The 23,047-nt window shown below is 39.9% G+C and overlaps 2 protein-coding genes across 5 annotated transcripts; both read right to left on the bottom strand.

The window, feature by feature from the left end:
• Nucleotides 1-75: 75 nt before the first annotated feature.
• gkup (glucuronokinase with putative uridyl pyrophosphorylase) lies at nt 76-12,187 on the bottom strand. 4 transcript variants are annotated; one of them, XM_034867262.1, is made up of 23 exons: nt 11,995-12,187; nt 11,017-11,123; nt 10,866-10,910; nt 10,602-10,755; nt 10,415-10,489; nt 7,883-7,974; nt 7,557-7,713; nt 7,138-7,215; nt 6,484-6,575; nt 6,185-6,290; nt 6,008-6,087; nt 5,846-5,914; nt 4,058-4,118; nt 3,954-3,970; nt 3,815-3,872; nt 3,393-3,485; nt 3,211-3,271; nt 3,011-3,124; nt 1,922-1,979; nt 1,501-1,569; nt 1,362-1,425; nt 1,147-1,218; nt 76-671 (listed from the first exon to the last, which is right to left on the bottom strand). In XM_034867262.1, exons 1-23 carry the CDS (start codon nt 12,049-12,051, stop codon nt 576-578), a joined length of 1,875 nt encoding a protein of 624 aa, XP_034723153.1. In that variant the 5' UTR covers nt 12,052-12,187; the 3' UTR covers nt 76-575. The 4 variants fall into 4 exon arrangements, with proteins under 4 accessions (XP_034723153.1, XP_034723155.1, XP_034723154.1 ...); XM_034867264.1 differs by having other exon boundaries at nt 7,883-7,971; nt 11,995-12,186; XM_034867263.1 differs by having other exon boundaries at nt 10,415-10,486; nt 11,995-12,186.
• A 179-nt stretch (nt 12,188-12,366) lies between these two features.
• usf1 (upstream transcription factor 1) lies at nt 12,367-22,689 on the bottom strand. Its single transcript, XM_034866749.1, has 11 exons — nt 22,520-22,689; nt 21,806-21,867; nt 21,595-21,644; nt 21,007-21,119; nt 19,752-19,865; nt 16,577-16,730; nt 15,352-15,439; nt 15,169-15,227; nt 14,959-15,053; nt 14,491-14,619; nt 12,367-13,132 (listed from the first exon to the last, which is right to left on the bottom strand). Exons 2-11 carry the CDS (start codon nt 21,811-21,813, stop codon nt 13,043-13,045), a joined length of 900 nt encoding a protein of 299 aa, XP_034722640.1. The 5' UTR covers nt 21,814-21,867; nt 22,520-22,689; the 3' UTR covers nt 12,367-13,042.
• Nucleotides 22,690-23,047: the final 358 nt, after the last annotated feature.

Here is a 23,047-nt window from a genome sequence, read left to right as displayed (position 1 = left end):
AATTCAAAGCGTCCCCTGTTACTGTCCCTGGTCTCCCCTACACTATTACAAGCTGCACAGTATGACAAAACACTGAGAAAGAACACTTGCTTTTAATTTAAAAAATACATTATACAAAGATGTATTGTAGATCTATACAACCTATGAATGTACATGTACACATATAATTACATAATTTTTTACATTGTTGTGAGTGATTGATAAATTTGACACAAGGTTGTCAACTCACCAAACCTTAAATTAATCTCATATAATCTACAACACAATTTTTTTTTGCGACAAATTGAAGCAATACCTGATGTTTAACTAAGGATAATTTGATCAATTTGAAACATTATTATTACACAAATTTTACCTCATCATCAAGAGTAAAGATCCTTTTACCAACATCGATCATTTTTATTTATGGCTTTCATTGAATATCATGTAACTGGTTGTGATCGCTGCTGTCCATTGTAATAATAAGTCTTATGAAAATGGCATTGGGCCTCATTGACGGCCACACTGTATTATAGGCATCCAATGACCCTGAGTTGGCATTGAGTTGCCTGACTGAGTCATGGGGAGATGTGAGGTTAGTGTTGGCCGGGGACAGTGCTGGCAGATGGGTTGTATGGTGTGATGAAACAGAAGACACAGCCTGCCTCCTGGAAAGCTTGCCTCATCTCCACCTAGAGGGCCAAACAAAGACTGCATCAGACACTAGCACATTGATGTCAGATTCACAAATACAATACATCCTACCTCCAAATTAACAACCCAGAACATATTCATTTACTGATTTAGCCAAGATCTTGAAACTTCAAGAAATAACTGAGCATAGGAGTTGGTAGTCCTGTCAAATGACACATTTTGGAGCTATGTAAGGGCTTGAGACTTACATACCGTGACCGTGAGGTTAAGGGCAGTTTTCCACCGAATATGTCTACTCATGTCTACTTTTAACTAAAGAAAACTAATGTAGTTCTGTAGATTTTTGTGCACTTGTACGGTTTGTTGTATTTTTTCTTTTCATTTTACTTGAATCAAATAAACTTTGAAATCCAGCAGGTCACTAATATCTAAGGTAAATAAGACACAGAAATGTCAACAGATTTCAGATAGATGTCAGCTAAAGACAACAACATCCGAATAGCGCAGTCTTACCAGTCGCTCATCATCCAGACACAGACCCACTACGGCCCCCCCACTGCCGGGTAACTTCACTGCCGAACCAAACTGCAAAAAAAAGCAAAAACTTTGTGAATGCAAAAACAGACTCCTGCAGGCACATACAGATGGCGATGGAGAAAGGAGTGAATAGTACTGTTCAATAAAACATGCTCTGTTCGAGGCAGGTATTGGGACCGTTAAGTACCTACCTGTCTCGCCAGCTGAACCATCTTGAGATTCCCAGGACCCAGACAGTCATCAGTGTAGACTGACCTGTGGGACATGTTGTTACTTTAGCTATTAGTGTAACTGCAACACAAGTGCCTCACACCAATATATATCGGTTACCTCCGCAACTCAAAGTTCTGGTCCATCAGTTGTGCCAGACGCCGCCAGTCTTTGTCCTGCAGAGCTGTCCTGAGGGAGAACATTTTCAATCAGTGCTCAGACAAAGTAGCACTTTGAATGTTCAGAACTTCTGAAACGCCACAAGGACAAAAACTGGGTACATTTTATCAGCAGAGTTGCAGCACATTAACAATTTGTGGGGCGTGTGTGTGTGTGGTATTTATTAAAACTCAGTGCATAAACATTTCACACATTTCAGAAAGCCCAAAGCCAATTTGAGCTGTGCAAAGGCTAGACATAAATCCCATGATTATATAAAGTATGTCTTGTTTTTGCCCTGCCAAACTTTGATCAAAACCTCCACTGCTATATATTGCATACATTCTTGATCAAGAATCCACTTCCAAGTACTCAGACCAACCTTGCTTGATCAGTGAGCTCCGCAAAGGATTTCATGGCCTCGACAGCCAGAGGCTCCCCTGTGGAAAGACAGAGCAGCATGAAACTAGTTCAAACAACCATTCCATGTTTAGCTTCTTAAAGGAATAAATAGATGGAAATATGCACATGGGGACTGAAGAACGTTTTGATCAGTTTATACAAAACTGAAAGTTGTTTTGCTACAGCCAAAATCTGGGGATCACCAAAACTAAGATGTATACTCTGAGAACGACAAACGTCTGCTTCAAATTTTGAAACAATCCATTGAGTAAATATTGAGATATTTCACTATTATTGACCTGCTGATGGAGCTACAGTTAAATTCAGGGGATAAAATGTCTTGATTCATCCTCTAGGAGTGGTTGATGTCGGTTCTAAATATTTTGCAATCCATCCAACAGTTATTGAGATATTTCAGTTTGGAACAAAGTGGTGGACTGACCAACGTTGCCTAAAATATGGCTTATACCACTATCTCCCTTTCCAAATATCAGAACCAGAATCCTATTGATCGAACAGTAGTCTATATCCACAACGTTCCACGTCCGGGATTGCTCCGCTGCTGCTAGAAATTTCGCCGGATGTCCAGTACCTTCCACTTTCTTTGTGTTGGAATTTTAAACTCCTGTGATTTTATGAGGACTATGGTTAACTGCTCCTCCAACCTCTGCAGAGTAAATCCGGACATCTACGTAGCTAGACTATCTGTCCAATCTGAGTTTTCTGTTGAACCACTAAAACAACTTTTGAACATACAGGTTCCACCAAAACAAGTTCCTTCCCAAGGCTATTTTGCAGGGACACCTGGGCTGCGTCCAGTGCTCAGCACCGCCAAGAGAATTGTGGCAAGAGAATTTCTTCAAACTATGACTAGTTTAAAGAAATGCCAATAAACCAGAGCACGTTTTCCGCCAATCCCGGAAGGCTGTGTGGACTAGCCAGACATCCTCTGCAGTGCTGTGAGGGAAGGTCTGGCAAAGCGAGATTAATTGAACAGTAGATCTTGTTTCATTTAGCAGTGACATGAGAAATCACAGGAGGCCAATGCAATGTCTGAAGTGAGACGCACCACTGAGCCAGCGCTGTCTGATGTTGCTGTGGATGCGTCCAGAGTCACTGGGGTCGCTCAGGTACGCCAGCCAGAACAGTGGGAGCCCACTCATGTCCATGGAAACATAGTTCCCTGAGAATAAAAAACACAAACACACATTAGGAAAGAATTGTTCCGTGCATCATCTGCTTAGCATCTACAGACAGCGACTTCTGTACCGTAGCCCTGCTCTTCCATGAGCTTCTTGCTGAAATCCATGTACACTAAGCCTTCATAGACCTGTAAAGACAAAGGGACAAACAATTCATGCCACTTTAGGTATTCAAATAAAGATAACTGACATGATGTGCAGGGGTCACAGAGCGCAGTACATTTGTGTAGAGCTGATTTTGTTACTGACCTGAACAACTCTGTCCTGCAGGCCAGCAGTGATGAAAAGTTCATCAGTCTCTACGTTCAGAATGAAGTTGGCTCGGATTGGCTTTGGGAGATCCTAGAGTGTAAAATGGGAAAATATGAATAGATAAATACATGATAGATATGTTTTTATATCATTTCACATTTATTCATTAATTTTTGAGAAATGTTTTCAACTAGTAAGGGACCGTCTTTTGTCTCAGGTGGATTTTTATTTTTAAAAACTTTGATAATTAAGCACAAAAGTGCTGGAGTGTTGTTTTCACGGTGTGTAACTTTACTGGATCTTTACTGAGAGGCGGATGTTTTATTTGATAACAGCAGTGGAAGGAGTGACAGACTGATGAGAAAATCAAGAGCTAACGGATGCCTTTGGTAACATCGTGAGACGGGACAAATCCTTACATTGTCTGTGATGTTGTAGAATTTCATAAGACACTTCAGGGTAGCTGAGACAATGGCACTGTGAAAAGTAAATTATTAATAAGTGTTCAAAATGACCTTTAAATTAGCCTAAACAGAACATCAAACTAAAACTATTTACCTGCTTCCAGCAAGGCCCTGCATTGAAACAGAGGCAAATCATTTCATCATTGCATTTAATTTTATACATTGTACACTGTAACCAGTTTTTGAATAGAGCCTCACCACTTGCCGAGGAATGTTGGTGTCATACTTCAGTGTAAAGTTCTGCTTTGTCAAAGCGATACTGCAGTAACACAACACACACAGACAGACAAACACACACACACACACACGGCAGACATTGAAGAAGCATTAGCAGTGGAAGTAACTGTCCTGAACAAGTCCAAAACAAACCAAAATTAAGACTTTTTTCACCAGTGCAGTAAAAACATTCCAACCTGTTTTCAATGCAAATCTATACTTGTCTTATTTGTCTTAATATTAAAGCAGAAACACAACTTATTTCTTCTTTGGCCACCTGGAGGCAGCAAAAACAAGTTGTGAACACAACATTGCCACTTGAGCAGTCTACTGTGTATCCTTGACGATACACTTCCGGGACTGCTCTGGTGCTGAATTTCTGAGGACTATGCTTAACTGGTCCTCAGATCTCTGCAGGGTAAATCCAGACAGCTAGCTAGACTATTGGTCCAATCTGAGATTTCTGTTGCACAACTAAAACAACTCTTGATTGTACACATGTTCCACCAAAAGAAATTCTTTCCGGGCCTATTTTGCAGCGGCACTGCAGCTTTTTCCGGTGCTTAGCATCGCCCAAGACAATTGCGATTGGTTTAAACAACAGCCAATAAACCAGAGCACAGTTTTCCTCCCATCCCCAAATGCTGTGTCAACTAGCCAGACCCTCCTCCAGTACGCTTTGGAGGAGGGTCTGGCAATGCGAGACTACCACTCTAGTAAAGTTGTTAGCAAACAGCTGTCAATTTACAAACCCAGCAGTTAAAAAGTAACATTATCATTGATGTGAACTCGTGTTTCTGGTGACCTGATGAATGTAAGTCTTGTATTCACTGTCTTTCACACTTTTCCAATTTTCTCAAACCCGCCCATTGCCATTCTCTTCCTCTCGACCAGATGCCCTCTGACTTTTTCTACTTTCCGTCACTTCACTAACTCTCAACCAGCCACTCTCTCCTGCCCTGCAACAGGCCAGGTGCCAGGAAGAAGAAACTGGGGGGTGCTGTCAAAAATTGTAAGGGGGCAATTTAATTTTCTAAAAATACGTTAGCAGGTTGGTACCAATGGATTCCTTATATCCACTGGTGTTACATGATACCTATCTTTACTCTAGCTTTCAAAACGGAGTCCACTACAGCCTCTGAAAAACAGTATCGGCGGACCTTTGGATGTTTATGAGGTAAACAGAAAGGGCAAAAAATACAGCTGATGGGGGTAACTCCTTATTTCTGGAATCAGAACTTTACCGACTTGATACAAATATTTTTAGATTTAGTGTGACTTAAAGTTTCCAGGGATATCATTACCTCCATCATTTTCCACCACCGGTTATACAGTAGCTGCAGACCATCCCTGAGAAACGTCATGTTTTAAGTTTTCTCTTATTCTTCAGTATCAAAGTACTCCAGTTGTGATGACTGTAGACTGCAATAAGGACCTGCTGATAGCTGATATGTTTATTGTTGGTAATTTGCCAAATGTGAACAAATATAGGGGAGTTGTCTTGATTTTGAGCAGGGGAGGGGCCCACAGTGTCACTTTGACTGAAGAAAAAAAAAATGTAAATACATCTTTTAAATAAAAGTTCACATAAAATAGGTAAAATTAGGTCAATTTTCAACATTGAAAAGCTGATCATTACAATTGCAAATAATGCCCATGATGTTAGGGAAAGTTAGAGCGCTATCCATCCAACAAAGATAGAGGTAAAGAGATTATGCTGATGCTCATATTTGCTCCATTTGAATCTTGTGTTATAAGTGCGGAGCTCACCCTTGTTTGGAGCAGAACTGGTAGAACTTCTTACAGGTAGCCTGCAGCAGCCTCAGACCTCCCAGGTACCTACAGGGGATGATTAACAGAATATTTAGAAAAAGCCTCAACACGACCAACTACATTATGTATTTTTGCTCAGTTAAATTGTTGGGTACACACCCTTCCTTCCTGCTGATGCAGAACAGATCTTGCAAGCTTCCAAACTCCGTGGGGTCATTGAGTGGATGAGGGAGTAAAACCTACAAAGTTACAGAAATGCACATGACTTTTGCACAATATGTTGAAGATGTTTACTGTTCAACAAATTTACTGTATGTGTGTGTGTGTGCGTGTTACCAAAGTCTGGCTCTCCACTAGAGTGACCTCGGCCCAGAAGTTAGAGATGGACATAGCGATGGTTTTTCCGTTGAAGCCGTCTGAGGGGTTCCCCATTAATCCAACCCTGTGAGTCGTCATATGTTTGGAAAAATAAATTCTTACAGTGTCTGTCAGTCTAACATTCAATTGCACTTATTGTGAGTAAAGGATGAGGCTTTTTTTTTGCAAGCTGGAAAAACCATTGTAACCTGAGCTAAATTCAAACAGAGTTCAAGTGGCAATTAACACAAGACTCCTTTGTGTTAATGATTTCTTACCTAGCAAATGATCTGTATGTGATTGGTTTAGCTGGATTATCTTGTTGCTTGGTAGAGTAGTGGGTGAGCCACTTGGTGTAGTCTGACAAGCCCTGATGTGTTAGGAGGAAGCATGTTATTAGAGGAACCGTAAAAAAAAAAAAAAATACTAAAAAGGTTTTTTTTATATACAAATCTAGTTATAAGCAGCAACAGAAAAACACCACACTACAGCTAATCCATGCGTGAGAACAGTGTAGTAACTCAACTTGCCCTAAATATTACCACACCATCAGACAGTAACAACATATTACACATTCTCTACATACATTTACAATACTCTCCAAACTCTATGTGCAGTTCTCAAATCCACAGGTTATTTTACCACATTGTACGCATTTCCTGTGATTTGACAGTCCAATGGATTACACAGGTTTTCAAAATATTTGTATTAATTTTAAATGCATTTATAAACATGCTTACTGTGTGAATCCTCACACGCACCTAAAATTAACTTTTCAATGATAAATGTTTTATATTTCAGTAATCTGGTAAACAGATGCATCTTTGGATTTTGTTGGTAACAGTTTTAAGTGCAGCTTATCATGCTGTGTATAATAAAAAAAAATAAAATAAAAAAAAACATGGCTGATGAACTGAGGTAGGGATACAAACCACTTGTCCAATGAGCTGGAAGCCAGTGGGAAGCTTCATCCCAAACACATCGAGTTGCTTCTCATTAATGAGCCACTCCTATAGAGAAAGGAACCCAAATGTACTGCTTATTACTTTAATAATTTATGATGATGCACTGATGTGGATGATTTGTAAAGTAGGACTAATTACAGTTTACGTGAGTAACATTTTTATCTTAAGAGTTTTATCATAATCATCATGATTTAGCAAAGTCAAGCATAATGTTTTGCAACCATTGACATAAATCCTCTCCAACACAATGGTTTGTTTGATAATTGCCTAATCTAGTATCAATAATTGATAGAGTAAAATTAAGTTTGAAAGTGTCAGGGGGTAATATTATCAAAAAAGCAATACCTTTTATTGAAATAACACTTATTGAATTAGCACTTACGAACCCAGAATCGTCCGAAGGACCTGTCTGTGGCTTGAGGCTGCATTCTGAGGAAGTCAGACAGGTAGGACAGCGTGTCTCTCTGGATGCAGTAAAACACCACGCTGGCCAGGCGGGATGCTGTCAGCCCTTCCTGCGGTTTCTCCAAAAAGCGAGTTATCCTGATTCAGAAAACTACATTAGATTAAAATCAAATCTGCAACTAAGTGACGTAGAAAATGTATGTCAATGAAGTTCTGAAACGCCCCCCCACACAAAAGGAATTCTAATGCTGCTGTAACAGCATTTTGTTGCTTTATGGGACTAAACTAAGGGAAAATGTCTTCTCACCTATGGGTGTCAGGGCAAACCTCCACAATGCCCCTGGAGCTGCTTTTCTCACTTTCCTCCAGCTCGTAGTATATGATCAGCTCTCCAGGCTGCCGCACACAAACAGAAAATTGTCTGCTTATGACTTCAAAACCACAAGTGTATTAAACAAAAAGCAGTATGTGTTGGTTGTAATTTAGATATAGATTTTCTCAATGGGTTGAAGTTTGCTAAGGCTGATGCTATATGAGTATCAAAATTTCTGAAACGAGATGTCGTCCCAAGTTTTGGCTTTCATGGTGAGATCAGCTTAGACAATGGGCCAACAAAGTATGTCAAGCTCTCAGGACAAAGCACAAGTTCAGTTGTGAGTACTTGTGTGTCCAGTCACAAGGACTGGTGGAATGAGCTAATAGAAAGCAAAAGGGAAAGCAAGCAAAGATTAGTGGAGAAACAAGAATGGATTGTTTGACTGCATTACCACTAGCACTAATGAGCATGGCAATGCAAACTAACAGAACCAAGCTCATTACCCTGCAGGAAATGCTTACAGGCAAACAAAGAGCCCCAAGGCACTTAACCAGTAACCTGAAGCCAGGCCAAAGCACAATGAAAGAAAAGGAAGGATGAAATTAACTTGTTCACACTCATTGGGCTCTACGTCAACTCCAGCAAGTCAAGAGGATTGCTTGTTAGGATGGGGGTGGTGTGGCGATGCACCAACACCATACTCAGTACAGAAGAGGCTGCAAGGCAATGGCTCAACGAAGACAACAGAGGTGGCAGAGAGCCAATCAATGCAGATTCATTTGCAAGTAAACCAAGCTGTCCTGGACACATCAAATAACTTAAGAAATAGCTTTAGCATAGACAACCAACTGTTGCTTGCACATTACTACCTCTAATACACATGTTGCTCACATCCATTATGGCCTTTAACAGCTTATATTTTTAATTCAATCTTTACTCCCTGTCTCCACTGTTTCCCTTCGCTAATTCTGTCCAGGTCTTTATGACCCAGCCAGATCATTGTTTGGCAAGATACTTACTGTACGTATTGTACATGTTAATCAAACTGGTGTTATATTCAGAAGGTTGCACAACATTGCAGCTATTTCTGGAGATTAAGTGAAAGCATATCTGCCTTTTTAACATGTCCTAGTTCTATAAAAAAACTTCTTGGCGTCACTGACCTGGCTTGAACTGCCATGACACTTTCTAGGGGTTGTGATAATGTTTGCTCAGCACAGCCTAATTAGTGCCCTGGGTTCTGCAACCCAAACAGTATACATGTTGCAATAACCTAAATCATTACCGCGTCATTGATCATACTACCTCAAAACAGAGCCAGGCACTTGTGAGCTTTTCATAATTGTATGCACAGCATGGATTAATATCTGTATCTCAACTTCTTTAGGGCGGAGACCCCTCTTTTGTGTGCTGCAAACACTGACCGGATGAACATCTAGATTTCCTGTTCGCTCACCCAAGACTGGGCCTTACTCCTACCATTGTTAGGACCCAAATAGATATCAAACCTGCACATCCTGTTACAGTCCACACACACACACACACACACACACACACACACACACACACACACACACACACACACACACACACACACACACACACACACACACACACACACACACACACACACACACACACACACACACACACACACACACACACACAGAGTCTTTTGGGCCTAATTTGAGTTTTTAACATGAACCACTAAGTTGCAACATAATCACAAAGCACACATCATGATACATGATTGATCGTAGATCATGGTAAAAACTTAAAAGAGGGAGTGTGTGTGTGACCTGAAAATGGAACTGGATTCGGTGGAACGGGGTGATTACTTAGTGAGGTAACATCTGTCTGAGTTCTTCATCACAACTGACTACATGATAGACATCACTCGTGAAACCCAGGAAAACAAAGTATTAACTAGAGTTGGGTGGTATCCAAGTTTTGATACCGTCAAACTTCCTCCCATTTTTACCGCGGTATACAGTATTACCGGGACTAATTAAAAATGATGACATAAGGCTCAGACGGCATAACCAAACTGTTGGCTTGTGCCTACATCGTTCATAAACTGACTACCAAACACTAATACTGAAACACTTTTCCCTTCTCATTACTTTGGAGCCCCAAATGCTGCCAAACTGCAGAAGTGTGCGACTTGCCATTCCCCCCCCCCCCCACTGTCATGTTCTGACAACCACACATAAGATGTTTAGACATGTAAATAAATTATATTCAATATTAATCCTTGTCTTCTAGTATATAGGTGCATTACATTTTTTTTAATGACGGTATTGAAACTGATACCCTTGCTATTTTTAAGACCCCACGGTAAACATTATTACCCCACAACCCTAGTATTAATAAGAGTGTACTTGTGTACTTGTACACACACAAAACGATGAGCTGCTCATGACTTCAACACCACTTATTTGACCTTCATGAATATTGTTTGCCGAAATAGATTGTATGGTTTTATGTACTCTATACTGAATCAATTTTATGGTGGTGAATTACCTCTGATCTGAAGAAGCGGATAACTTGAGCAATGTCAAAGTTCAGGTCTGCACACAGCATGTCTCCTGCGATCTGCTTACACAAAAAGAAAATCATCATTGTATGACATTCATTCAGTTCTACTAGAATACACTGAGCAGTTGTGTGAATGGACATGCTCCAACATCAACATCTGGATTCAGCATACCACAATGATATCGTCCTGCAGCTTGCGGCTGCGTATGGCCAGCTCCAGGTCAGCCACAGCCCCGAGACGGTCCTCCAACCTAGTGCTGCCGTCATTTACAACGTTTTCCACCGGGAAGTCATTTGCTGTGGCCCAGCGTTCATAGTGCTTATACCTGGTCAGTGTACCATATTAAGAATAGAGCAGGAGCAGAAAAAAACATGTTGGTAACAAACTGTAACAAGAATGCCGAATCAACACCAACTGGGTCTGGGTAGAACTCACTTGTCTGCATTAGTGACCAGATACACTTCTGTGAACAGTTGTCGCCTTGAGAGAAATCAAAGATGCAAAAGTTAACCAGTATATGTTTGAGAGTCAAAAGATAATCAGAAAGTCCTGTTCATGTTGGGGCAACTTGCCACTTGTTACGCACATGTTGACCGTTTCCCACCAAAAGTCAAGTAACTTCTTTCCTCCAATGCCAGGAAGTAAAGCCTTTGGTATGCCAGTTAGGTGGCTATATAAGCTTGTGTCATCATTCTGGGAGATGAGACGTGAAAAAACAAATGGACTAAAATATAGGTTACAAATTACCATACTAACACACACCATGACAGCATATGCAACAAGTCGTATTCACTTGGCTATTTACATAGTACACACTATAGGCTACAGAATGTGTTCTTAAAGTAAACAGTTGAGCTTCATGTCTATGCACATATACTCCATGTTGACTTGCGAGGGGTCAAGCTTAATGTCAAAAAAGCAGGGCCTACAGGCTTAATGTTGCAATTAACCTTACAGTCACACATGCTACAAAAGAGAGACATATAATGGACACAAGTCCCATTCTAACGTTACTTTTGGAGACACGTTGCCTACTTCCCAGCGCTGTGGAGATACTAGGTCTGGCCATGCAAGACTGCAGAGAAGACATTGTCATTGTGATGAAATAAGCTAGCTTTTTTAGCAAAAACAAGTACTTAAAGGTGGCGTGTCAACAATTAGATTAGTTCAATAATTTGGCATGTAAGACAGTAAACGGTATGGACTTTCCTAAAACCTCAACTTAATCCTCAATTTAATTGGACCTCAACACTCGGTAGGGGGCGGTGAAGACCGCGAGCACTACAACATTTAATTTCATTTTTAAAAAAACGTTAAGGTTATAGGTCACATGGTCAGATGTAAGCCGAATGCAACAGTGCATCCTTACGATTCTGTAAATGTCCAAGCTGTTGGTCTAACAGGTATACAAGACAGCTGACAAGTAACCAAGTGGCGAAGTGCCTGATTCTTTACGGTAGTTCGGCGTACTGTGATGTGTATGACCACTAACGTTACATACCATTTGCGAACTTTGCACTGCTTCAAGTTATCTCCTTTCTGCTGCAACATATAAGCGACTTACCTTAATTTGGGCGTCTAAGACGGTGGCGTGGCCTGCTACCAGCAGTATACAGATCATTTGTGAAACTTCACTTTATCCTTACCCTTTTAATCAATAAAAATAATGCAGGGGTTGAGAATTGTTTACGGTTATCGAGAGCTCCCAGCGTCAATGAAGTAACCTACTTCCGCAAAGAACCTTCAAAATAAAACACACTCACGACCACTTCAGTCGTTCATCTTCTTGCTACACAGTACAGACAAAGAAAATCGACGAAATATATTAGAACACTTATACTCATAACTAAGATGTATTATATATACTGTAAATAAAATAAACCTACATCTTTTAACCAATTTACCAACTTTAATAAACACAATTAAAAGTCGCTTATATGACACACAGTATTGTATTTGATTATTCTTTTTTATAAAGACTTACATAGCCTAACTACAATGCAATGCTTACCAACCCCTGTTTATTTAGTTACCGTAGTTACATTGTTGCAATGCAATTATTGTCCCCAGTAAGATTTCATAAAACTTACAAAAATACAAAGCAAGACAGATGAACTATGAACTGGATGCAAACTATATATATCAACTGGTCAAAGTGATGTTGATCAGATGATCAAAGCGTGAATATAATGTTTTTCTGAGACATTAACTTGAATGTATTTGATATAGAGAAGCACAGTACTGCAAAGGTTAAGAAAAAGAAACGGACATGAGTAGTTGGCCATATTTTAGAGCTCACTGTAATGGAGCTTTAACAATCATAATGTTTGTGGAGGAAGGCATTCAATGAGGGCTTTATCAAATTGATTAAACTGATGACTTCTGTACCTGAAATCAACGTTTTTTCCCTCTCTTTTTAAAACATCATGTAATTATGACTAGGTTTTATTCATCATTAGGCGAGGAAGCCGGATTTGAATATCAATGACAATATTCAATTGTTTCCCCATATGTCATGCACTCTTGACCACAATTACAGTGTCTCAAAGCATTTCAAGTACGCTTTTGGCCCATTTATGGTTGTCTTCAAATACCCGGTGGCATCCGGCTTCTCACTGGGGGTCTGTGCTGGAGGATCCCACGATACCATGTTGTCGCAGAAGGTTCCTCAGGATCTGATTTTTGGACTTCCAGTCTTCCACCTGAGGAACAGCAACACAGATAATACCGTAATAATGCCTCATGTGCTGATTTACAACTCGCTATCAGATATGCAATAACCATGACTAACTAAGTTGCTACACTGGGCTGATAATTGATCTTTTATTAGAATGTTACTATCAGCTACATGCTTTATAGGTAATATTCTGGCTTGAAATAGATCTAAGTTGAAAGTTAAACAAATCACGTGTTTGTGGCACACTGCTGGTAAACTAGAATTATAACACTTTAATCTATGAATGGAATTGTGCCAAGAAATGCCTAGGATGTGCTGTAGAATTTGTTGTATGTTGCAAATATATACGTTGAATTCTATTAAAGTAAAGTTTCTGATTTAGAAACTACATATTGGCTAGACGTCGTTTCACCTGTATATCATTGTCTGTCACACCATCATCAGCTCCCCAAAAATAAACTTTGCAAACAGAATTATAATTCACAAGACTTTGCTCCATGAAATCAATTACAGCTGCAATGATTCCTGAATTACCAGTAATCGCTTAGGCAACTATTTTGATAATCGATAAGTAATAAAGTTTTGCATGTAGTACTACAAGAGTACTACATTTACACAGGCTACCTATTTGTCATAGGGATTGATTATGCCCTGCGGTTCCCTGCTATGTCCTGCTATACCCTGCAGTGCCCTGCTACATCCTGCTATGCCCTGCTACATCCTGCTATGCCCTGCTACATCCTGCTATGCCCTGCTACATCCTGCTATGCCCTGCTACATCCTGCTATGCCCTGCTACATCCTGCTATGCCCTGCTACATCCTGCTATGCCCTGCTACATCCTGCTACGTCCTGCAGTGCCCTGCTATGCCCTTACCTACTACAACTACTATTTCTAGTCATTTCTTTATTGTGACTATAATTACCACTGTTCATCACACCCCCAACCGGCACTGTCAGACACCACCTACCAAGAGCCTAGGTCTGTCTAAGGTATAAGGAAGTTTTCCTCACCAAAGAGGATTCTCCCTAAAAGGGAGTTTTTCCTTGCCACGGTTGCACTAAATCCTTTCTTTTGGGGGAATTACTGCAATTCTTTGGTCTCTGTAAATCATAGAGTGTGGTCAAGACCTACTCTATCTGTAAAGTCCCTTAAGATAACTCTTGTAATGATTTGATACTATAAATAAAATGTAATTGAACTGCTGACAGTGATTAACCCAAACATCCCCATTTCCATCGTCGGCGTAGATGTGTACGTATATGGTTGCCCTTTTTTCTACTTGACTAAGAATTATCTGAATGGTAAACCTTTCAAATCTTGTACAGTGGCAAAAAGTAATGACACTTGGCAGTATTAGTCCCAAAACACATGCAGACATACCTCCTGTCTAAGAAGCTGGTTGTCAATCCTGAGACGATCAAGAGTGCTGATATCTTCCCCCAGCTTCAGGTTGCTCTGTCGGAGTTCCTTGATGTACTCGCAGGCTTTTGACAAGATTCCTCCTTTACTCTAAAACAAAACACAAGGCAACCTTAAAATCATAGAAATTGCACTCAATCATTTTTAATGTACATGTTTAAAACCGTAATACTGTAGTTAATTATAACCCCCTCAACAACACACCCATATAAAACCCACCACTGCCACTTTGTCTGTGTTATCATCTGCATTTTCATACATGTCATTCTTGTAAAAATAAAGTCTATTAAAGTCTATGAAAAATGTGTCCTTTTTTGGAATACAAACTGTTAGCGGTTAGGACATCTAAAGAGTAACATTCCTTCACTGGATTTACTATCTTTGCCAGTATAAAAACCAGAGTGGAGTGGGGGTCTTAGCTGAACTTGCCTGCCCTGTCTTGGTATAGTCAATGTTACAGTCTGGGATGGCCTTTGACAGCTGGACAATCCAGTTGTTTATCTTGTCCCTGCGCCGGCGCTCAACTGTTGGAAGAACATTTCAAACTGACTCAATCAATTCTATCTGCTCAGATATTTTAATAAAATACAGCTATCTCAGCTATCAACAGGATGGACCACACTGCCCACGGGCACTAACCTTCATTGTGCTGGGCTCGCCGTTTGTCATCTCTGGAACCCCGAGGAGCCTCTTGCTTTCTAGAAAACAGATTAGAACACAGATATTATGTTAGGGTGACTTGCTGGAGATAAAAAAAATGTGGTATTAAGATGTGCATTGATGCAACAGTAGTGTATTTCTGTTCAATTATGATGTAATTACGCTATGTATGGCTGAGTGCGAGGTGCGATTGTCCTTTGATTGGAATTCGCCAAAACTTCCTGGGGTGACATCATCACATACAGCTGCCCTGTAAAAAAGAAGATTATTGTCAGCTGCAGGAAACAATAGACATATAACATATTATAAATGAAGGCACAATGAGTAGGATTTTCCTAAAAAAAACAATGTACAGGCCTCAAGTAAAACGAACGCCTCTCGATCATCAGTTATGAACCACTAGAAGTGGGGGGCTGTGTCTGTCCGTCTGTGTTTATTTACTATAAAGTCTTTCAAGTTATGAGAAATAAAAATAAAAAAGACTCGAATTTTTCCTCTATTTTTCCCAACAACAAAAAAGTCAGTCCAGAAACATCGTTCCGAATTTCCTCATTTGCATCCTAGGACCAATGTCTAGATTGGCTCAATATAAGTTGCATGTTGGTCTCATTTGTAGTCATAAATAGTAAAAATAAGAAAAAGAGTGTGGACATAGACAGTAATGGTGGAGTGCTACAGGTCACGTCACGTATAGATAAGGGAGAGATAAGGAAGGCTGCTCGGAGTTGGAGGACACGCCAGCGACTGGTGTGTGGGAACATTTTTAATTTCATGTTATCTATGTTTACAGCAGAAAAAAAATAAAAAGATAGAACTGCAACTGTGTGCAAGCATTGCGTAACATGCATTCAATATGCTAATGGTAACATTTCTAATATGTCTGTTAATCTGAGAAGACATCAGCCCAATGTGTCGGTAGACAGCGTAAGGAGGAGAGAGCCGTTTAGGAAACAACTTCTACTCTGCGTAGCATTTAAGCAGCCTCTCAATGATAGGTCAGACTGGGCAATAGCCATAACTACAGCATTGGTGATGTTTATAGCAAAAGATATGCAACCATATAGTGTGATTAAGGGTGAAGGATTTTGTCAGCTGATGAAAGTTCTCAAGCCACGGTATAATATTCCCTCCTGCCAACATTGGTATTGATATTAACGGTATTTAGACCGATCCGCCTACCACTAATGAGCATTAGAGGTAGCGTTACAATCAAAAAAGAAATATAAGACCTGTTTAAAATTATTCCAGACCTACAACACAATTCTACAGCAAATTTAAGACTTTAAGGCCTCAAATGTTGACGTTTTTAAAACTTTTTAAGGCCCCCTGTTTCTGAAAATGCCATTTTACTGTGCCATTTATATAATTATATAGAAGCAGTAATTACCTGTGGGTGTGGTCTGGCCCAGCAGTGTGTCAGAGGCCTGCACTGTGGTCACCATGGTGCCGGTGGTGGCGTCGGCGATGGTGGCGGGATAGTAGGTGTACTGCGTCTCTGTGCTGCTGTCTCCCTCCAACCCCTCAGGCTGGGAGAACACAGCCTGACATCAAACACACATTAACGCCACTGTTAGCATTGGGCTGCACTGTTCAACTGGTACAAAAGAAACAAGAAATCAAATTGATCAGTGAGTGGAAATCCACAAGTAACTTTAAATACCTAAAATGTATATTTACCAGACACAACTGTATTGTATACAAAAACTGAGCATGAAAGAACCACAAAATACATACGGCAAACATTGGTAACTATAAAACGTGCTGAGCCAAAAATAGTTAAAGATAAAGTTATCTGGCAATGAAGTTGCAATAAAAAATGTAAATGATCAAATGAGGGTTGAGAAATAGAAGACAGTAAATCAATGACATGTAATGCCAACTGACGACCAATAGCGAGGAATTAGGGTCACCACTTAGTAAGAGGAAAGTTCCACCCTCCACCTCTCTAAAGACAAACGTATTATCAGTCTTGTATATTTTTTATGACATTCACACTGCTGAATATCAGAACCTGTTTAATCTGTCGCCTCATCTACCTCGATAGCGAGGTATTTAGACTTTCCAAGTTATGGCTTTCCAAACAAGAGAAGACTTGTGTCATTCGTTTTGGGGTTGGTGTTGCATTACATAGTTTCAGGTTCAGAGTTGTGGGCACAAACACTGGGGTGGGATATCCCCACAATTTCGTTCCTTGATGGCTTAGGACGTCCCAACCAAGTGTTTGTGGCAGCAATTTTGAGTCCTTTATTATTGGGTATCTGCCAACAGTGAGTCTGACCTGATCTGATGCTTATATTTACTTAAATGTTGATTAAATATGTAACCCGTTGAAATAGCAGCTGTAGCCACATGGCATATAAAGCTTTACATGGTCTGGCACTAGGCCTGCACGATTAATCATTAATTAATCAATAAAATCGTGATCTCGAATCAGCCTGTTCCCGATTAAATTTTTAAATAACTTCAATTAAAAAAAGAAGTTTTTAATTTTTTTTTACGATTCTCATTTAATTTTACGAGCCGACTGCATCACAAATGCTACTACCTCTTCTTCTGTGAGTGTTAAACATAGACTGTATAAAATAGGTTTTAAAGCGCTCCCAGGCGCTGCAGTGCTCTCTTCTCTTCATTGAAGCCTCTATGTGTACAGGCTTGTGGCGATGCGCAATGTGATATAGGTGCCAAAAAAAATCTATTTTTGGTAAAAACCAATTTGTTATGTCATGGTCAAAAAAATTGTGGCAGAGAATCAATTCCGAGCCAAAGAATCGTGATTCCTATTTTCCCAGAATCATGCAGGCCTATCTGGGATCTGCTTATAAATCTGACCTGCTCCATCCGTCCAATACTAACAGGTTCCTCAGGTCTTCTAACCGAGGATTACTGGTGGTCCCACGCACGGCCCCTCATTTCAAAAGATGAAGCTGACCGTTCCTTTGAAGCAGTGGCTCCAAACCTGTGGAACGCCCTTCCTACTGTCTTACGTTGAAAACACATTTGTTTAAATTCGCTTTGGACTCGACTGTAAACTTTGGGTTTTAGGTTTTAATTGTTGAAATGATTTTCATTGGACATTCAATAATTTTTTTCTTTCCCCCCTTGTTTATTTTTTGTTGGATTGTACTGTTTGTTTATAAACTTTGGGTTTTAGGTAGTTAACCGTTAAAATCATTTTCAATGGTCATTTGGAAATTATTTTCTTTTTTCCCCTTGTTTATTATCTGTTGGATTGTACTGTATTTACACAAATGCTTATCTTGTGAAGCACTTTGTGACTTTGTCTGCAAAAGGTGCGATATCAAATAAACTTATTATTATTATTATTATTATTATTACTATTAGTATAGCCTACATTTTTTTAAGTTAGTTGATCCAAATACTGGATGTCTTGCTTCCAAACTTAATTTCCATAGGCTTAAATTAGTGATATGATATGAATTAAATTGTAACAGGGAGAATGTGACTCCTGAAATCGGTAGAACACAATCGACAACAGAGAAGATGTATCACTCTGGGGGAGTTGTGAGAATTACAAGTCCACTGGCGCTCGTACAGTGGTGTTAAGGAGCGGAGTTTTGTCATCATAAACCCTCTTTGGCCGAGTACTAGTCTGGCTCATAGGTTTTGTACACTGTTGGGATAAAGCCTGACATCCATCTCTCGACTTCCGCTATCCTGCTGTCTATTTAGCAAGGACCTAGGATGGTTGCGATCGGTTAAAAAAAAAAAGTTAGAGTGTAATCGCCCTATTGCAGAAAAGATAAGCGGCGTAGCCAGACCATACCTCAGCGCAGACACAGCCCTGTGGAGATAGGTCTGACAAGGCGAGACTAACCGAGTACACACACCGGCTGCAGAGAGCACCTTAACCAGACAACACACAAGTTTGGTTTTAGCTTCAAGTTAGCCTTAAGTCATCAAGTTACCGCACAATTAATTAGAGACACTGGAAATGATCGCCTTAATTATTACCGGTGTAAGTGATGGTCAGTGCCAGCTAAAGATGAGAAACACCTACCTGCTGCTCTTTTATAATGATTAATGAAGTACAGCAAATCTGTGCATCCTGCGTCAAATAGTGTGTTCCATACCTCGGAACCTCAGAAGACGGAGCTAGGAATGGCGCCACACTCGAGTTGGATGTGTTCCATTTAACAAGTCAGCTTTTCACTGTGGGGTTAGCTCTAGCCAGGTTAGCCACTGTTAGCAAAAGCAGTTGTGCTAATTACACTGTTTTTTGCACCAAACAGCATAGCGAAATGTCCACAGATAGAAGTTGGACAGCACTGTGTGTATGACTGATTTAATGAGACACAAATAAGACAGACGTGCTAATAAACTGTATATTATACAGCTTTCACTGCTGGTTGTGCAAGGAGCAGCAAAGCTGGATTTTGAGCTTGGGGTACTCTGATGTTGTCTGACTTCCCAGCTCGGAAAATCCGACATCAGAGTACAAATGGAACACATAAACTCAGCTAGTATTAAAACATCAACAAGCTTAATAGCATAATCTTTCATAGCGATCAGAAAGGCATGTTTATAGAGTTGGTTGTTCTAACCTGTGCGACAGCCTGGGTGGTTGCAGGGAAACCCGTGACCAGGCTTACCGCTGCAGCTCCATCTGTCTGCCCCTCCAACTGGCCATCTGACACCTGGATCACTCTGTAGGTCACCTGGTGCACAGAGTCTATATTTCATTATCACTGAGGTGACATATACACACACACACACTGTAGAGCAATAAGAGCATACAGATACAGAGTCTAAATCTAACTTCTACTTTTAGGTCTCCATTAACTGAATCGGGTCAGGACTACTGAGACCAGGGGGGTAATGTGACTCCATTCTGGCACAATTATCAAGAATTTGCTATTTTCTGCTCACAAATAAAAAATTGTGTTGCCATGACCGTAGCTGAAGTGTTCCGAGAACTGACAAAGAAGGACAGGCAACGGGGGAGAGGTGGGGGTGGGGGGTGGGGGGTGGGGAAACTTGTGATGACTTTTTGGCCAATTAAAGGAGCTGCTTTTGGCTCTTACTTGTTGTTTGTATTTGTTTTTTGTTTTTAGGGATGGTGTGGCTACAGTCGTCAGTCACGTGACCCCCAAGGTCTTTTAAAAATCCCGAGGATTCAGGAGTGGATGTCTCTTACTTTATTTGCTTTGACCCAACTAGTGGAACAATCCAAATCACAATTCACTCCAGTGTACTTTGGCCTTGCTTTTCAGTTCTGTATCTACAATATTAATCCAAAATATATTAAAGAGATTCTGCAGGTTTCAACAAGTCAAATTTAAGACCCTTTAAGACCTTTTTTTCAGTACCTCATTACTGAAGAATAAAACCTGTTTTATGTCTGTGGTACAATCAGAAAGAGACTCAGGCCAATAATAAATAAGTTGCATGTTGGTCTCATTTGTAGTAGTAATATAGTAAAACAATATTTGGACTAATGTAAGAAAGAATAACAACACTACAGAATTAAAAAAAAAAGAGCTTTAGAGGTTGTGTTGCATGAATGTAGGAAAATTAGGACCAGTTTAAATTATTTAAGACCTAGAAAACAATATTTTAACAAATGTAAGATTCTTTAAAGCCTAACATTATGATTTTTATAATAATGAAACAAATGTCCGCCTTATTGCTGTCTGTGTGTATAGCATGTCCAGAAAGAGTTCCCCCGCTGTAGACGTCCATAGGTATATTTGTGGTTATGTGTATTAAATCACAACGAACATGTGAGGTAAGGTCTTGCCAAATTTTAAATAACATATCAAAACCTTCTCAAATATTTTTGTTATTAATTTCTCCTACCTGCCCACCTGCTCCTTCTGTCTTGAAGAGGTATTTGATGGGTTGGTCAGTGAAGGTGGCAGCAGACTGAATCGTGGCAATAGCTGCCGGGTCCTCTGCCGTGGCTACAGACCCTGCAGGAGCGCAAAGCCACATAACATGTCAACTTTGTAGTTGTCAAAAATAGCTCATGTAAACAACTTTAAGACCATATCATATATCATTAGTGCTTCAGGTATAATCACACAACCACGTGTGCTGTTACAAGGTAGTCTAAAATGTGTGACAGGAAAATATATAACAGTCAGCATCTACAGCACGTTTTCATGGTTAAAATGTTTTAGTACATACACTCACGTTGGCTTCAAAGGGTTTCACTGGATTGGGCTAAGACATTTCAAAAACATGCAGCATTAAAGCCTGAACCACCACTATTTAAGGATTTTTCAACTTTCAAAGACAATTCCTGATTGTGGGGTGTTTGACTTGTGAAAAAAAATACAACGTACCCTTAGTACATATTTAATCACTTTGAATACTTTTTCACAACACAATTAAGATAGTGACACTGTATTAATAAGCAATGATGATAGGTTGTTGTTGTTTTACCTTCCTCGTTGACGGTAACACTCCCATCTTGGTCAGGGCTTTTCTGTTGGCTGCACACATGGAAATACAAGAGATGTTGCGGTTAAATTAGCTGATTAATTAATTAACTGCTAGCTAGTCAGTAGAGTGGTAGCCTAGTCTATCAACATATTTTTTGTTGTTAACGTTATTCTTTGACAATGGCGTGTGTTAATGTTACGGTCCCACTCACCTCTTCATTTCTGCCGACAGTCTTTGCCGAGGAGACCGCCTTCACTCGCGCCACCAGCCAGACTGTGAAACAAGTTCATAAGTTTTGACAAAAAGACGGATGACAGGTTGTTCAAAACTAGACTGTATTGACTATCGATATGATTTTAAACGACAATGACTCTAAATATGAAACCTAGAAGAATAGGGTTGTTGTTGTTAGCTAGCTGTGAGGCTGAGCGAGCTGAGTCACAGCAGCGAACATTACCATGGGGGACAACGGAAACTAGCCGTCTTTGCCTTCAGAATAAAAGCATTCAATTAAGCCGAACCAAAACAATAACACAAAAAAAGCGTAGGCGTTCTTGTGTGCAATAAAAAACGTTATTATGAAAACATGTTTTCATTTACTTAATATCATTCCTAAATGGTGTCTGTATTAAACTCTCAATGTCTTTCATTTACATAGGTTTTTTTAAACACGTATTTTGCTTTGGCGACAAATACCGGAAATAACGTGTCGTTGTTGCTAACTCGACTCGTATCGTTCCTTTCTGCTACATTATCACTCGGCCCCAGCGGTTTTTACAGATGTTTAACCAAGCACTTTCCTTTTCGCTAAATCTGTGTAGGCAGCGCCCGCAATGACAAATAAGCACGATCTAAAACGATATGTAAGAGGCTAAAATTTGTGTGAAATTATGTTGATTTATTCCATTAACAAAGATCTACTTACGCCGCAGTGGTCCCTCCCCCGATATTTGTCAACAGACCAGCGTCGATGTCGTCTAAACGCATGCGCGACAGGAACTTAATCCTGATGCGCATTAATCCGATTCCAGATCAGTTTGATACATTTTAAACTCAAAGCAGTGCAAATATCTGACTACCGGTCTGTGGTTGATACTGTCACATTTTCAGTGGAGACAGGGTTAAGGAACTTTATTGTTTTGTTTAGTTTTTATTGCAAAATAACTGCATAACAAACAGCAGTTACATACAGCATATACCAAGGGTTGAGGGGTAAATACATTATATAATGAAAAATAAAGGATTCAGCAGTATCAGCTCATGTCCAGTGGGGCACAACCTTAAACATCTAGGCCTAAAATGCAGCATGAAATAATGCAGCACTAATATCAATCCAAGATATTAGTAAAAAACTTGGGGTATTTGAAAAAGTAGCCTACTTAGTTATTATAGAACACTAACATTATATGGTATGATTTAAATGAAACCGCAAAGGGATAATAACAACAAATAA

This window comes from Etheostoma cragini, chromosome 3 (genome assembly GCF_013103735.1).
Source record: "Etheostoma cragini isolate CJK2018 chromosome 3, CSU_Ecrag_1.0, whole genome shotgun sequence".
Taxonomy (NCBI): Eukaryota; Metazoa; Chordata; class Actinopteri; order Perciformes; family Percidae; genus Etheostoma; species Etheostoma cragini.
This window is presented reverse-complemented; position numbering and strand designations above follow the sequence as displayed.

What these genes read in the sequence shown, in the direction of transcription:
- gkup (XM_034867262.1), bottom strand. Translation starts at nt 12,051, where the DNA reads ATGATCTGTATACTGCTGGTAGCAGGCCACGCCACCGTCTTAGACGCC. An exon ending in TGCAGGACGATATCATTGTG is followed by an intron (nt 10,490 to 10,601) that starts GTATGCTGAATC and finishes TTTTTGTGTAAG; the next exon opens with CAGATCGCAGGAGACATGCT. An exon ending in ACATACAGATCATTTGCTAG is followed by an intron (nt 6,291 to 6,483) that starts GTAAGAAATCAT and finishes GACGACTCACAG; the next exon opens with GGTTGGATTAATGGGGAACC.
- usf1 (XM_034866749.1), bottom strand. An exon ending in CGCACTCAGCCATACATAGC is followed by an intron (nt 15,228 to 15,351) that starts GTAATTACATCA and finishes TCTGTTTTCTAG; the next exon opens with AAAGCAAGAGGCTCCTCGGG. An exon ending in ACCAGCTTCTTAGACAGGAG is followed by an intron (nt 13,133 to 14,490) that starts GTATGTCTGCAT and finishes GCTGTTCCTCAG; the next exon opens with GTGGAAGACTGGAAGTCCAA.